The sequence below is a fragment of the Antennarius striatus genome, chromosome 18, assembly GCF_040054535.1.
Source record: "Antennarius striatus isolate MH-2024 chromosome 18, ASM4005453v1, whole genome shotgun sequence".
Lineage (NCBI taxonomy): Eukaryota > Metazoa > Chordata > Actinopteri > Lophiiformes > Antennariidae > Antennarius > Antennarius striatus.
In genome coordinates, this window is record NC_090793.1 from 18,640,535 (window position 1) to 18,657,500 (window position 16,966).

Sequence of the window (16,966 nt, forward strand, 5' to 3'; positions counted from 1 at the left end):
GTCCGCCGAGGCGCCCATCACCACCTCTGTGGAGTCCAATCCGTGCATTTGGAGGCGGGTGAGGACGGGGGGGGGGAGGCTGCGTGTGCTACTGATTGTAAGGGAGAGTGAGGGAAGAGGGACAGAGAGGAATTCACTCCTGTTTAAATGGAAAGAGCAGTGAGGAGAAAGGACGCAGACTGAGAAACCAACACCGGACGCGGCGACAGATAGAACGGCAAAACAAAGTGGAGGCAGTTTTTGATTTTACGCACAGGAGAAACTGAGAAGCGATTAAAAAAAAGGGGGGGGGGGGAGTGGAAAGGGAGAGGAAGAAAGAAAAATCGATTGATTCACTTTGAAAATCGGCTTCTTTCACTCTTGTTCCTCAAGAAGATTCTGGTTAAATCCACCCGGCCAGGAAGAATTGATGGTCTTTTCGGAGAAGCAGAGTCGAGGGGAGGAATCTGAATGCGCTCGGCTGAATCATGTCAGCCCTGTGGATCATAACTTTGGCTATCACTTTGAATCAAGGTGAGAGATATTTCTACACACGCCTCCTGATAGTTAAAGCAGCGGAAAGTTTCTGTTCTCCTTGGTGCCCGTTTCCCCGTGGGGTCAGGGCGTGTGTGCGCTTTGTGGGTGTCTGTCTGTCTGCGCTGGCAGCGCGCGTTTTTGCCTTTACATGTCTGGCTTTGTGATGTGTGTGTGGAGGTGTGTGTAAACGTGAAGGTGTGTAAAGGTGTTATATTGCTATTGATCTGTTGTGGACATCATCATCACTGTCCAGGTGTTTTTTTCTCCACTTCCACGGTTTGTGAAGGATGCGGAGCATCTCCACACCACCGCTCTTTGGCGTGACCTTTAAAACGCACGAATGGGTAGATCCACAAACAAACGGGTCAACAGAAAATTGTTAACAGGACGCGCACAAGCACACACACACACACACACACACACACACACACACACACACACTCACACACACGCGCGCGCAAGTCTACCATCTCGTGCACGCGCGAACACACACTGCGCACAACCTGCCAGCGGAGGATGATTGATGAGGCGCGGATCCAGCGCGCAGTCTGGTGGCCGGGCTTTAACATGAATCACACCGGATCAATTACTGACGTGTACGAGCGTGGGGGGCGTGCACGCGCATTCCTTTTCTGTTCATGTGAGAGACTGTGTGTGTGTGTGTGTGTGTGTATGTGTGTGTGTGTGTGAGAGATCAGAGACCTCGGCGCGTTCTCCTCTTAACATGCAGGAGGGTCTCCGGTGCTCGCGCCCGTGCGCGTGCGCGCGGCTCCGCTCCGAACGCGCAGGTGCCAAGAAAAAAATTTTTTTTACTGAAAAGCCAGAGACATGTTCACTAGACTGGTGGAAAGCCCTTTCACTAATATTACCGTCCATATTTATCCATCACCTTGAAGGATTACCTTCTTTTTCTTTAAACACACACACACACACACACACACACACACACACATACACACACACACAACGCAGTGACAGAGGATGAGTGTGCATTTACATGAGGTTAGTCATGGTTCAAAGGCACAGGTGATTTATTGAGGTGTGTGTGTGTGTGTGTGTGTGTGTACCTGCCTCAGCACCTGGGTCCCTGGTGCTTCAGGCTGCTGCTGTGATGACACAGACAGGGATCTGCTGAGACAGACGGAGGAGCTCCAGAACAGAGACGACCACTTCGTCAAGGAGAGAAAAGTGTCAGTAGTTATCAGCTGATTAACAACAACACTCCAGCACACCCAGACTAGTTAGGGTTAAACCACCCATTGTGTTGGTAGAGCAATGATAGAAATAAATAATTAAGCCTGAGTGTTCTTTTAGAGAAGCAGAGGAGTGAGAATAAAGAACGAGGCCAAATAAAGCAAATGGGAACCAAAGGGAACAAAATGCAATAGAAATAAAAATGGATCAGAACATGGCAATGAGACACACAGCAGTCCAGACAAAAAGAGAGCAGATAGAGAACATGAACAAAAGAGGAGGAACGGGTTACAAATGGTACAGAGTGGAGCAGAAATAGAACAGCAGAGAACAAAGCAGAGGAGAAGCAGAGCAACAGAACACAAACGGAACAGAACAGAGGAGGAACCGGGAGGCAGGAAACAAAGCAGAACACATACAGAACCAAAACCAGAACAGCAAAGAGTGGAGGAGAACACAAACAACTAAAATGGAACAGAAGATACGAAAACAGAACAGCTGCAGAACACCTATAGATCAGCTACAGAACATCCAGAAGTTAGCTACAGAAGATGTACAGAAAATCTATCGAGCTATAGCTGCTTGATAGATTTTCTGCTCTACAGTAATTTATTCAGTAAATAATCCCCCGTTACTCGTAGTTAAAGTGTTCTGCAAAAAACAAAATTCCTCCATATAGTGATGAACTATTTATTTTATTATTTACGGTAATTTAAAGATTTACGAACCCTCCCCATACTGATATTAAACCACATTCTATCTATATCACCTTTCCCCACACTCTTATAGATTGTTTAAAGGGTTTCTAAGTGTTTCTTTAATACACAGAAGTGCGCTGCGTTCCATGAGTCCTTGTAACTTCCGGATGCTGTCGTCCAATAGAATGCATGTACGGTATCACGTGACTAGTGACTAAAAAATCCCCGCAATGAGGTGAAGCTATGCATCTTGAAACGCGAATTACTGTATACAGTATGTGTGTTTTATATGCGGTGTAGAACATTTACAGAGCATTTACAGAGGTGAAGATGTAACTGTGACGCGACGTCGATCTGGCCACAGGCGAGGCCGCCCGCGCCCCACACTCAATTCCTGAACAGCACTTTTTGCTTGAGCTGAACATTTTTTTGCAGCCTGATCATGCAAGCAAAGCAAGTAGAGCAATTCTTGCACTGCCAGCACCTGTCCCATCTCTTTCACAAACACACACACACACACACACAGACTTTCTTTCTCTCTCCGCCCCCCCTCCACCCTCTCTCCTCCTCTTCCCACTCTTTTTCCTCCCGTCACAAGAATAGAGCACGGGCACAGATGTAAAGAGACAGGCCGAAAGACAGAAAGATGGAGGCTGGGAGAGATGAAGAAAGGAAGAGACAGCGGGGTTCGGTCCTAATCTGTTGACAAGAGGGGATGTTTGAGGATAAACAGAGGCGGAGAGGGTGAAGGGAGGCCCTTCTTCAGCTCAGCCACCACTGTTTGATGGTTTACGCCAGCGTGGGCTCCGGGGCCCCTCGAGTCATCCTCAGGGACGTCTCCGGGGGATTCCTGTCTTAATCATCTAACAGCAGAAGTGCCTGTAACTATGTTAGGGTCTGTCGTCCAATGGGAGTTGTTTTTTGGGGGTTTTTTTAGATTCTTTTCTCACCACAAGCAGAACCACTGACTTCACATTAACTTTCCAAAGCGGTAAAAGCTTACATCAGTTACTTGCATGTACTGTTCCTCAAGCCAGGAGTTCCTAAAGTTTAGGATTTCAAATGCACCCCTCAATAAGACCCCACTTCCCCAAAGGGAAGGAATGAAATTTGTCTGAATGAATTCCCTCTGAGAGGACCTTATGTTTAGGTTTGAAGATAAAGACTCGGCAATCGCTGACCAAGGATCAAGTAAACGTAAAAAAAAGAAAACCGGCTGATTTTATCTCATTTGTTTCTGGAAAATATTATAAAAATGATTTTACCAGTTTCCTCAAAATGACCCCTGTTGGGTCACATGACCCCTTCAAAGTTCTCCTCCTACATTATCTGACCTGCTTTTCTGTATCGAACACATACTTAGGCAGGGGTGTAAAACCCATTTTCACCAAGGGCCACATGAGCAGGACAGATGTACTCAAAGGGCCAGATGTAACTAATAAATGTAACTCGATGTAATGTATAATAAATGTAACTACTCCTTATGACTAAATAACGCTGAATTTATTACTTAACAAAGTTACAAACATGTTTGCTTGTTGTTCTGTTGTAATATAAATCCTTTTAAATCCTTCTACAACTCCATCAATCAATAATCAAACTATTCAAGTGAATCAAGTTTTTTGTCAAAGTTAAAATAGGGTTAGTTACTGCATTGTGGGAAATGTGGTTTTTGGTCAAAGCACACTTTTGACCTATTTGTTTTTAGACATTCCCTGGTGGGCCACATTTGCCCCATGGGCCTCGAGTTTGACACATGTGTACTAAGGAGTCAACACGGACATATTCCTAACTGGTACCAACTTTTTTTGTGGTGTCTTGTTCTTGATCCAGATTTTACAAAATGTGAAGACAAAGAAAGAGAAAAACCAGTTAAGGCCTTATGGTTTTACATTTTTACGATCACTGTCACTCCATGTAGAAAGAAATCAAGCCTATTTTCCTCGGTGCGTTTTATCATCCCCACTGATGAGCACTGCGTGCATGAACGGCCTCAGGATGAATCAAACCGCCAACACTGACCATTAGTGCCATACAGTACTGATCGGGCCATAAAAGCAATACGATAAAAGGATGTCTGACTCTGTTGCTCTAATTGGCTGTTAAAAAAGAAAACTGGATTTTTTATTTATTTTTTTAATTTTCCAGATCTGAAAAATCTGTAAAAGATATCAGACCTAATGAGAAAATTGTGAATACGACCGTGGTTTTTGTAGTGCCTCTATCAAATAGTTCCACATGACATAGGGAGCAGCTTAAATACAGTATATTCCATCAAGGTGAAATAAATCGTCGATGGTCCACATGCTAGTAGCTGGTTACCATGACGCCGTGATGCAATGGTGTAGATAGTCAATGATCCAGACGTTTTCTTAGAAAGTATATTCTGTCATTTGAATTTTTCTTTAGATACCATCTCTAGACATCTCCAAACACGTATTACACTAGACTAGTCTAGACTAGACTCGCCTTCAACGTCTCCGTTATGTGTCGGACTCCCATCTCGCCATCTCTGGACAGAAGGTCCAGGAAAGATGATCTTTTCCCAACTCCCTTAGAGCGTTCTTGTTTTTTCCCCAACAATTAATGTAGTTTGTCTGGAGTGGAGGTCTTAATTCGTCCGGTTAGGGGGATAAATGTAGTCGTTGCTTCTTTTATCAGCATAGCGAAAGGCTGTCTAGACTTGAATTCAGAGTCTGGCTGTCTTCTCTTTTTGATGTCGCGTAAACCGTGACAGACTCTTATCTTTGGTCAGATCAGGTCAGAGCTCCACGCCGACTCCTGGCCATCGAGTTCATGATGCAAGCGGCGACCTGTTTGGCTTCATGAAGCTCCTCTGGAGGCAGCTGAAAGACAAACGACAGGAAACACACGTTTCAGCATTCTGGAAGGGTAACATGTACAGCAAATAAATAAAAGGAAAGAAAACTCACCAACAAAATAACGCTCGAATAAATAATGAATAAACTGGGTCATAGGAAAATAAATTTTTTTTAAAAGAAAAGGCTAGATGAGTTAAACACAAAGGTAGAGGAGTAAACAAGGGTCAGAGAAGAAAGAGGAGACATGTAATATCGGGGAGGACAGGAGAAAAATGAGGAGAGCAGCACTAGGCAGCAGACGTTTGTGTGTAAAGTGTTGGAGCAGAGAAAATGGGGGAAAATGAGGTGAGAGAAGAAGAAGAAATGATGATGAAGGCAGACGAGAAGGAGGACAAGAGGAAGCAGCAAAAAAAGTGCTCAGTAGGGTATAAAATGAAGGCGTAGATCAGGCCAGAGCAGAACAAAAAGAGAGACGCGGAGAGGATTTCTTTTTTTTCACTCAAAGGATTGGCAGAGATGAAGGGAGGAAGTGGTAGAAGGATGAAAAAGAATGGAGGAGGGAAATTCAGAGTGATTTAGGGCAGGTGAACCAGCCCGGACTTGGAGAGGAGGGGAAAATGTTGCAGAGAATCCTTCCATCCATCGATTTTTTTTTTTGAAGATAAGACGACAATAATATTTTCGCCCGCCTTAGGGATCACCAGTGTGACTGGAGTCTATCCCAGCTGTCTATGGGTGAGAGATGGGGTACACCCCAGACACGTCGCCAGCCCATCGGGAGCAGTTAGGGGGGGGGGGGGGAGATGTAGCAGAGATTTATTGGTGAAGGTAGTTGGAGTGAGGGGAAGAGAGGAACAATGAGGAAGGGATGAGAGGAAAATAGAGGAGAAGATGAGGGGAGGAGTCAGAATTTGGTGGGAGGAGGAGGAGGGAGAAGGAGGAAGGGGAGGACAATGAGTGAGGAGGGCAGCAAAGAAGGAGAAGATCATGAGAGGAGGTGTGATTACTAATAGAAGACAAACAGGCGGGAGTGGGAGGGGAGGGGGGGGGCAAATGAATTATGGAGAGAGAGGAGATTAGAAGACGACATGTGATGGGAGGAGTGAGTGAGGAAGACTTCTGAGAGACGGAGAAGAAAGAATGGGGATGAAAGGTGAAGCAGAGCGGGGATGGGAGCACAGATTGAGTGTTCGGGAAGGTTTTGAAGTAGAAGAAGTAGATCAGGAGGTGACAAAAGATTTTGGAGGAGGGAGAGGAGGAGTAGGAGGAGTAATGGTAGGAGCGCCTGAGAAGAAAGAAGAAGAGGAGGAGGAGGAGGAGGAGGAGGAGATGTAGCGTGGACGAGGGCAGGAGTGAAATACTAACAGGAGGAGAGCCGAGTTGGGGTGCAGAGATTTATGTGTTCAGAGGGCAGCAGCGAGAAACAGCCAGCCTATTATAGATGGGGGGGGGCTCTCCTGGGAGAGCAGGGGGGGGGGGGGCACACTTTTCCAGGCATTTCCAGGAGTGTTCCTCCTGCCGTTCCGAGCAGAGCCATGCAAGCGATGCGAACCCCCCCCCCCCCCGTCCCTCTGAGAATAAATAAAAGTGGGTCTCCTGATAAAAGGCTGGAGGCAACCCCTTCTTAGCTGGGTTTGTTTTTTTGGAAGGGAATGTGAGAAACTAAACTTGACCACCTTCTCCAAGGAGAAGCTTTCAAAGAAAAACGCATCAAGCATGAAAAGCATCAAAAAGCATAAAAGTGCTTCCTTCTTCTATGAAGGGGGGGTGTCAACAGAAAAGGAGTGAGATCAAATAAGCTTATTGTGGAGGTAGTTTAAGTTTCTCCTCTGCAGCTTCCTTTTCCTTTTTGTCTGCCCGCGTTGGAGGTGAGAGAGAGCGAGAACGACTGAACGGGGGCCTCCCACGTGGAAATCCATTCAGAGATATCTTTGAGGTCTGAGAATGAGAAATCATCCGGCGCAGTGAATTCAATCAATCGGATCCATTACCTGATTGTGATCACAAGGTTTTTTTACCCTTTGTCCTCGCCCTGGATCGTGTGCGCTGCTGGATAAGTCTGTATTCGTGTGTGTCTGTCGCAATGTATCCCATCATCCTTTGTTATCAGCAAAATGCTTAAATTATAACTCCAAATTGTGCAAGAGCTTATTTGTTTTGTAAATTGGACTCAATATTAAAATATGTATAAATTCTGGAGGGGCTCAGAGGGGCAATATCATCAATTTCTGACATCATGCATTTCCCCCCTTATTTCACACATAAACACAACTTTCTGAATTCGGGTTTAACCCTTTCTGTGCATTAGCTTTGTGGTCATCAGGTTTATGGTGCATCACTCCACACAGAGAACGTAGCAGAACAAGCTGGTCACTTTCTTTACATTATTATTTATGAATGTAATTGACATAAAAGCCTGAGACATAATGTCAATATGGAAGCATGAAAATACATCACATTAGCAACTATTCTAAGTAGTTAAAGTCACTATTTAATGTATGTATTAAATCATTAGAACATATTGATTTGTTTATGCTTTTTAAAATGATTTTTTTTTTAATGAAAATCATTAAAAAATTATTAATTTGAGGCCAAGTTCAAACTTATTTTTAAGGATTTGGAAAAAGAACCTGTAAAATTTCCATGCTGTACAAAGCATATGTTTTGTGTATGGGTTTTATATGCATTTACAAAAAAAGAGATATACATTTAATTCTTTAGTTCAAAAATCACATTTTTTAAATTCCCTGAATGCCAAAGTTACATTTTTAGTAGCTGGACATAATGATTTAAACTGATTCTGTCCTTATGCACAGACATGGTGATCACTGTCATTAAAAACTAGAGACACACCGCATCCAATTAGCCAAGTCAAACACAAAGGTCAACACATTTTATTTACTCTATGACGACGTTAATGTTTCATGTGATGCTTCTAATAATGATTGTTGTAAACAGCGTTGATGTGACTGTTGCTTCCTCCTTATTTCGGCTCAAATGAAAAGAAACCAACAGGCTATAAACACATGAATGTGTTTAAACATCACAACTAAGAAAGGAAAAGTGACACGTGAAGATTCAATGACAATGACAAAATGACATGTGATCTGTGCCATGTAACGTTACGTTATTGTAAAATAGACTGCAAATTTCAAGCAATTCTTTTCTTGCCCCATCTGACGAGGCTCTTACTAATTCTATTAATGCAGCATGTCTTATCCAATGAAAACTTGAGCTGAAGGAAAAGTTTCTAACGTCTTTTACACTTTCCAAAAAAAAAACAAAAATCCAGTGTGTGACAATCATAATCCAATTTGAACACACCACAGACTCCAGTATATCTACTGGCTCCACATTCACTTAATTTAACATTTTAGCGCCTTTTAGTTTTCCCCGCAGAGGCTTCTCCAAACTTATTTCCCTTATCAGAAACTGAGCTTGTGTAACCAAATGATTTTATTGCGTGGGCTCGACGACCGACTCAAAATATATCCCTCATTGCCTTTTTATTTCTGCTCCTTTTTGGTGGATTTTAAAACGGCGATAAAAAGGAGACGAAGCAAAGATGGAGATGGACAACATGATAACAGATGATGAAAGCTGGAATCCATCACCACCCACTCTGCTTGTGTTTCCATTCTCCTCTCTGTCTATCTGCCGGCTCCCCCCTTTCCCTCCTCACCCCCCCATGTTTTAATGTAAGTCGATAACTATCAGGAACTGATAACACCCGGGCTCCGCTTGGCTTGGCAAGGCTTGATGAGGCGAGCAGAGGAGCGGGTGAAGAGCGGGGATTGGGTGAGGCGGCGGCGGTGGTGCTGATGCTGGTGGAGGTGACGGTATCTCTCCTGCGTGAAGCCTGATATGCCTTGGGTGTGTGTGTGTCGGGGGGGGGGGGGTGAGCGATGGTGGTGGCGGTAAATGGAGGGGGGGGGGTGACGTCACACACCTCATCTCTCCTGTGACGGTTAATGAAGTCATTGGTCACAGGTGGAAGGGAAATTGGACGACAAGTGTGTGTGTGTTTTTTTTTATCACCCAGACTCCACATTTTTGGAATGGAAGCATGTTGAAGTGTGTGTTCATGTTGTCATTCTCCAAATCAGACATACTGACATAACAGAGGAAATGACCCCCAGTTCTTCTCTCATTTCCCAACACCTGTATATTAAATACGAAGCAAGAAATTGAAATTTAGCAGTTGTTAATTTTATATTTTACACCTTTAATTTTTCTGTCAGGCTGGTTTCAATTTTTAAAAAAAAAACAGTGTCATGATAAAAACAGAAAAAATTCCCTTGATTCCACCTAGTTTGTTCTATTTCTTGTTAGCTTGAAGCTACATTATGAAATATTCCCACATTAAAATGTCGTAAAACGGATTCATGTTGAGGTTATGATGAATACGCATTGATATAATGGAACTTAATGGAAATACTGTGTGTGTGTGTGTGTGTGTGTGTGTGTGTGTGTGTGTGTGTGTGTGTGTGTGTGTGTGTGTGTGTGTGTGTGTGTGTGAAGCAAAAAAGATGAGTAGATCCACATGCTTGTGATTGAGGAAAAGCGAGGGATGGATGCAAGGAGGAAGAGGGGGAGGGCGTGAAAGACGAAGGGGGGGGGCAAGTAAAAGAAAGAGGATGCCTGTTGGGGAGAGCGAGAGAAAAGGATAATTTCTTAGCTCTTCTTTTTAAATAAGTCTGTTTCTATAGCAACCATCCAACCAGCCGCTGGAGAGGGGGAGAGAGAGAGAAGGGGGGTGGAATAGTGGGGGTGAGAGACAGAGGGAGAGGAGGATGAGACAAAGTTACCATAGCAACGAAGGAATAGGGAGGATAAAGCACTTGGAGAAACTTTAAAAAAAACAAAAACAGGTACGGGCCTGGGAGAAAACGTTAAAAAAACAAAGATGTATAAGTGATGGAAGAGTGAATTAACAGGACCGCAATAAATGGTAATCAACCAGTGGGGGCACGTTAAGGGAGAAAATTAATGAAAGATTCATTACGCATTGAAATGTGATTACAGGGATTTTATTTATAGGGACGATTTCAGCTTTGAACATTTTTATTTCTGGGGGGAAAAACAGTGACTGTCTGGGCTGGAGCTCTTCCAGCGTGTGGAGATGAGCGTGAAACTTTCCTGGTGGGAATACTAACGACATTTAAAAAAAAAAAAAAAAAAAAAAAACGTTTCTGATCTCGACCTCATTGAAGCCTGACACCATTTTCGTGGCTGCGGCGAGGTAGGAAGCAACTAATATTTTTAAAGCCCCCCCCCCCCATCATGCTTTTTGATTGGCTGATTATTTTCCAACTGGTACAAACAGGCACCATGCCAGCCTATCTGAAGGCGCATGTTGGCTGTAGCTTAACCTATGGCTCACTAGTGATCAGTATGCAAGACAGTCTTTTGGAAATGTTGGAGTGCCCTCTGATCTGCATCCCAAATGACCTCACACACACTTTCGCAGCGAGTCGCAGTTACGAGGCTGTTATTTAGGGGGTTGGGGTGGGGTGGGGGGGGCTTGATTGATTTGATTTTCCCACCCACCCACATGCAGTGATTTGTTGCTATTACTTTTCAAATGAGGGACTGTCATTTAAAGCTGTTGGCTGGAATGGTAACTGCATATAAGGGGGGCGGGGGGGGTGTTATGTTGTGTCATGAAAGGTTGGTTTCCAAAGGGAGTTAGAACTTGCTGAAGATTTAAACTTGAATTTTATGTCATAGTTTAGGTCTAAGTTAATGTTGACAACAGTATCAACATAATTATATATGATATAATCTGGTGACACGGGCATTTTGCAGTAAAAGGGTTGCATGATTGGTCTTGGGACAGAAAGTACTGCATTAAATTTGACATTTTTACCTTAACTTCTCAGGATAAAATACCTGCGTCCTCATATTGAAGGTGTTGTGTATCTGTTAGCGTGACAGAATTGGTGCAGACCAAACCCAGATCCAACTGTTTCCTGTATGTTCCAACGGGGGCAACGTGCCCTGATTTGATTAAATTAAAGGGGACTGCTGGGCCTTTGGTGTATGCGCTTTACTGAGTGCTGTTATATTTGCTGCAGTGCTGATTTATGCCCTTGACTACCTTCTTCACCATCAATGACAGCTTGAGCAGATGGTGGATGTAGAATTTAAAGCCCACCCGCATTCCAAAAGCACAGGTGAAAAGCAGTGGAAAATAGCATTGTTAAATAATCCAGGAGGCTTCTGAACAGGAAATGTATTAAAAGATAATGACGTATTGAAATTCTAATTTACTTAGTGGAAAAAATATAAAAAGAATCAGTCTTTCCTCACTTGGATGCTTTAACTGCTCCTGTATTAATACGGGTCTTTTCACCGCTGATCAAAATCACACGATTCATGAAGTTTACCAGCTGAAGGCACCGCAATAAAAGTAAAGTCTGTCCCTTCATCCCTGAACTCTTCCTAGGATTCTGCTTGGATTGGTGACTGTTATTTTATTAATGAATTTCAATTGTAGTCCCCTCCATTACTCCTCTGGAAAAAAATAATAATACTCATATTGGTGTTCTGCTAAGCGCTGGAACTGTGAGATAAAGACAGTGAGCAGGATAATATGGCTGTAGTGCACAGAGCCAGCAGAGAGATAAGCTGTGGTGATAATAGTGGTCACGACTGCTGCCTGATTGTCCATTCTCAGCTCTTGACCACACATGACCTCCATCTCTGTGTGGAGAGGGCAAGTGAGCAATGAGAGACATGTAGGGGGGGGGGGGGGTAGGATGGATGGAGAGTACCAGAGTTCAGACAGGCCTCCAGCCTCCCCCCCACCACCAAAAAAAAAAGCATAGAAGCACTAGTAATAGAAGTGATCCCAAATCGTTGTGGGTGATGAGGAAGGGAGGTGGTCCGGATTATTCAAACTACAATGACAAATTCAAGTTTCAATTTGTATTTTTCGATAGTCTCACCATCAAATTTAGGAGCAGATGTGCCTAAAACAATTCACCAGCAGGTTTACTGTCATGGAAGATTTCAAGGATTTTGCATTTATTTATGCATAAGAGTATGAAAAAATAATCGCTGCAAAAGATGGTCATAAATATATAACATAGAGGCATTTTCAATGAAAGAAATATGAGAAAATCTATTTTGACATGACAAAAAATATGATGCAGGATTGATGATGGGTTTATAAAATACTAAATATGAAAATAAGAAACTTATGTGATATATGTGCAGAGCTGATTCACATAAATAAATCCTAACTGGATGGCTGCTTTGCTTATGGTCAATGCAAAGACGAGACTACATTGTGAGTTAGTGGAAGACCACATGACTTAGTTTATGAAGGGATTCTCAACCCTTCCCACTCTGATCCCATTACGACTGTAATTATAATGATTGTAATTGTTTTAACCTCCTGCTCTTTCATCTGTTTCTACACGCCGCCGTCTCGTATCGAGTGATTCTTTATCTCGGTTGCTTTGTGCGGTTTCCTCTGTTTCCTGCTTTACGCAGAACAAATGTCGGCCTTCAAACCGACAGCCTTCACACATGAAATTGAATCTAAAATCTATTTTTTTTCAAAACCTCGAGTTGCATATGGAAGTAGGAAATAAAACTCCTGTGGCTGGAAGTGTTGGTCTTGATGTGCTGCTGGGGGGAGCAGCGTGATCAGAGGGGCTGGCTTTCCAGATGTGGTTCAGTCCTATGCAATAGCTTTGTTTCAGTATTGATCAGTCCATTATGGTGCCGGAGGTGGGGAGGGGGTCTTCTTGTCTTCAGGTCTCTGTTCTCACACCATTATGTGTATAATGTGTTAATCCTTACTCTAATCTTTATAGGTGAGGATTTAAGGGGGCTGAAAGGACATGTCTCTCAATATTGAGTGAAAACTACCAGAAGATTTTAATTAACTTATTTAATATATCCATAATGTCACTTGATTTTTGCATTTTTATATTTTCATAAATAGTCACTTGAGTCATCTATTTGATTAAAAAGGCACAAATTCTTGCAGCTTCCTTGATTTGGAGGATTTTTTACTTATGTTGAGCTGTTTTACTGTACATGCTTTATTTGCTTTTTGTAATCAAATGCAGTTTTTAATGCAGTACATGTACATATCTATGATATATACTTACCATGGAACTATGACTGTTTTTTTTTCTCCACTGAATGCATTATATTTGACACAAAAAATTTGACATTACCTTCTACTTTTTAACACTTGTGCACACTTTTTGAAAGCTTTCTCTCTTTTTCTTGCAAAGGAACTGAGCTGCTTAGGAATTATTTGGCTTTAAATTATTTAAAAATGCAGTCCTAGTTGTTTTGACATGAAAAGCTCCTTCTGTGGAGTTAGAGTGTGGGTGCGTGGCTTTTCATTCCCTGCTGAATCAGAGTCCTTCCATACTGGAGCTTTCTTACCTCTACACCTCCAAGAAGTGCTGTTTTGTTAACAGCACAGAAAATGTCTCTTAGATTTGTCCTTTGAAATGGCTCACAGAGAGTCAACCTGTTCGTTATATACTAGATGGAGCTGGGTGAAATTAATGGGGTTTGGAACAAAAGGTTTTTATAGAGATTTCTTGACTATTCCCCAACCAATTACTTAATCCCTTGTAATTAGTCTTCTTGTTTGAAGACATTCTCTGACTCCCTCTCTTTTTTTCCCTGAGTTGGATGATAAAATTGCAGACAGAACCCGGCAAGAAGATCCTTTTTGTGGAGCATTCTGCCCATAAACATCCACACATTCTGCCTTTTTGAACAGCGGTTATAATGATTTACATTTGTCATACTCAACTTCACAGGGATAATTATTTTCCAGGAGAAATGGCAAATTTTTAATTAGACATCAACAAAGTGCAGTTTTTTCCTGTCTAAATAAACATTTTTTCAGTCACTCGGGTAAGAAGAAGAAACGCTCATCACTTTTCTTCTTTTGGCGTTTATGAACAATGATCGTCTGATGAATTCACCGCAGTAGATAATGAGGAGCACATTTCAATTCTGGCTGAGCCCACACAGGACAGCTGTCTATTTTAAGCTATAGCTGCTGGCCAGCGAACCATTATCCTGTTTTACACCGATAGCAAATAGCCATTAGGCATATAACTGCAAGCCAGTTAGCCAAAAGCCATCTGCTGCACACTGAAATGATTCCGCCTTAAAGTGCCGTTGGAAAATATAGTCATTATGAGTTGAGCATTAATGACCCAACGCAGTGGTAAATATGTCGGGGCAAAGAGTGGGGGATCTTTCAGCGATACCAGCAGCAACATGGTGCGTCCTGAGCAGCGTGCAGCAAGATTTTTTTTATTATAATAATTATTATTATAATTTCACATTTAAATTAAGAGCATACATAACTCCTTAAGGCAGCATCAGTTCCACAAAGTTGCACCTCTGCTGACCCCGGATGAAAACGGTGGATGCTGGATATGGGAGATTGATGCTCGTTTTTGTCTTGCAGAATTTTTTTTTAAATATATATTTTTTTTAAAAATTTTTATTGCATGCATGTGTCAATCTTTATTAGAATTTCCAATTGTGAGATGCTTAATGTCGAAGAGCTCGCCGCGATGTTGCCAGTGTGAAATCCACAGGCCGGGTCTGGCATTGCCGATCAGCATCAGTCGGGTCAAACAACTTGACTGGTTTCCTCACATCCTGTCACAAGCCCCTTCTACTTCCACAATGCTCTGATTAAGTGATACAATAGTCGCAAATCTGCTGGCATGTTTGCTGAAGAGTAATTACCAGCGTCTGATAAGCATTCTGGGGAAGTTTCCCAGCGACATGATTTCCACCGAGGCTTTATCTCAGTTGAATGTGATTGTCTTTGCTGAATTGGCTCAGCCCATGATACTGGAAACGGGCCTTGTCTCACACACTTGATAAAACAACAGATTGCCTTGTATGCCATCCAAACCAAGAATGATGCTGCGAGCTGTAATAATTCATAGCATCCATCAGGGGTGTTTCCACGACTACATGCCCACTTCATCACAGAGATAAAAACTGCTGCTCGCTGGAAAAGTCGGAGCAGCATGAATGTGCATTGGAGGCTCTAATTGGTTTGGTTAGAATTGGGTTCAGGCTTCTCCTGAGTGCATCATACGGTAAAAACTGGGTGGGGGGGTGGGGGGGTTCACATCGGATCGTAATGCCGCGACGAGATCAGAGACGCCGCGGCACAGAAAGCAAGGTTTCCCACTTCCTTAATCTGCCTTTTGTGGTGTTTGTGCGTCTCTGTGTGTGTGTGTTTGGACCTCTCCTCTTCTCTCAGGATCCCACCGTTTGCGTTACCATGGAGACGGCATGTTTTCTACATCCCTCCCTCTTAACCCCCACCACCACCACCGCTGCTACTACTACCACCACCACCACCACCATCTCTCTCTTCCCTCCATCCATTTACTCACATGTTTCAGTGTTACCATGGCGACACGTCTGTCTCCTCTCTGTCTGCTACCTGTTTCACATGCTGCCCTATCTCACCAGGTCAGTCTGTTGGTCTCTTTGTCTGCGACTGGGTGCGTGTGTGTCCTTGGCTTTTTCCTTCTTTGTTTGCTTTGTGTTTCACGTGTGTGTGTGTGTGTGTGTGTGTGTGTGTGTGTGTGTGTGTGTGTGTGTGTGTGTGTGTGTGTGTGTGTGTGTGTGTCTTCTGTCTCACTGTGTTTCTTTGCTGGCTGGTTGTCTGGCCACCACCAGGCTTTTCCACCTCTAATCCATCCTCTCCTCTCTACGGTCTGCTGCCTGGCATTGTTGCCCCCTACACACACACACACACACACACACACACACACACACCAACCTCGCCCTTTATTTCCCATTCCCTTTTCAATTGTGCGTTCCCGTATCAAAACAGTATCCACCGAATGTCACTGGGAACGCGGAGTGAAAGAAAAAGGAGGGATTTAAGTAATTTTTGCAGACGGCAGCTGTTGCTATGGTGACACAACTTTTGGATTTGCTGGGTAGAGTGAGGGATAAATGGAGGGATGAGAGGGAGGGAGAGAAAATGTGTGAGAATAAAACAAGAAGGGGGGGCTTGTGCTTGGCTCTGATGGTACATGCTGGCCATACATGGTTGGTCCTCTCAGCAGAATGTGATTTAAACCAGAATAGAGGACTTTAAAAAGAGACGTAACACCTGAACACATCGTGAGAACCTACATGAGTCTTTTGGGTTTGGACCGAATCATCATCTGTGACTGAAATAAAACTGAAAACTGAAATCTTTTCTCTCTATTTTAAAGCTGCCAGTCGCTTTGCAAAAGAGCATGCTGATTTTTTTTTTTTTTTTCCAAATCTCACTTTTAAAATGAAAACCATCTACGAGCGCTAATGCATCCAGAAAAAAAAAACACTTCATTACGCTCTCAGGGGTGCGATCTGGCCTTGCGCTTTTAACTACCTCCTGCAATTTTAACAAAAAAAAACAAAAAAAAGAATTAAAAACATGAAATTGTCCACATAAATCCACATAAAACCAAATTAACCCCTATAAAGCATCTTCTGTCTCTTTTGAATCCTTTTGTAAACATGTGCATCACTTCCTTTACAATAGAGAACATTTAGATTTAACCCCCTCCCCTTCAGAGTGCTAATGCATTTAGAAAAACCACTTTATTATAATATGCATTTGAATATTCATAGCAGGCAGGCGAATGGGAGTGATGGAGGAGACCTGAGCCTTCGGGTATTGATGTAGAGCTGTGGAATTAACTGTGAAACTGCTATTGA

At 42.9% G+C, this 16,966-nt stretch overlaps 1 protein-coding gene across 1 annotated transcript in view; it reads left to right on the forward strand.

Annotated features, from left to right (window-relative positions):
• Positions 1-210: 210 nt before the first annotated feature.
• Positions 211-16,966, forward strand: part of kirrel1b (kirre like nephrin family adhesion molecule 1b) — a 56,246-nt gene continuing 39,490 nt past the window's right edge. The window contains exon 1 of the mRNA XM_068341337.1: positions 211-513. Within this exon, the coding sequence (XP_068197438.1) occupies positions 468-513 (46 nt within the window). The 5' untranslated portion in view covers positions 211-467. The remainder of the gene's footprint in view (positions 514-16,966) is intronic.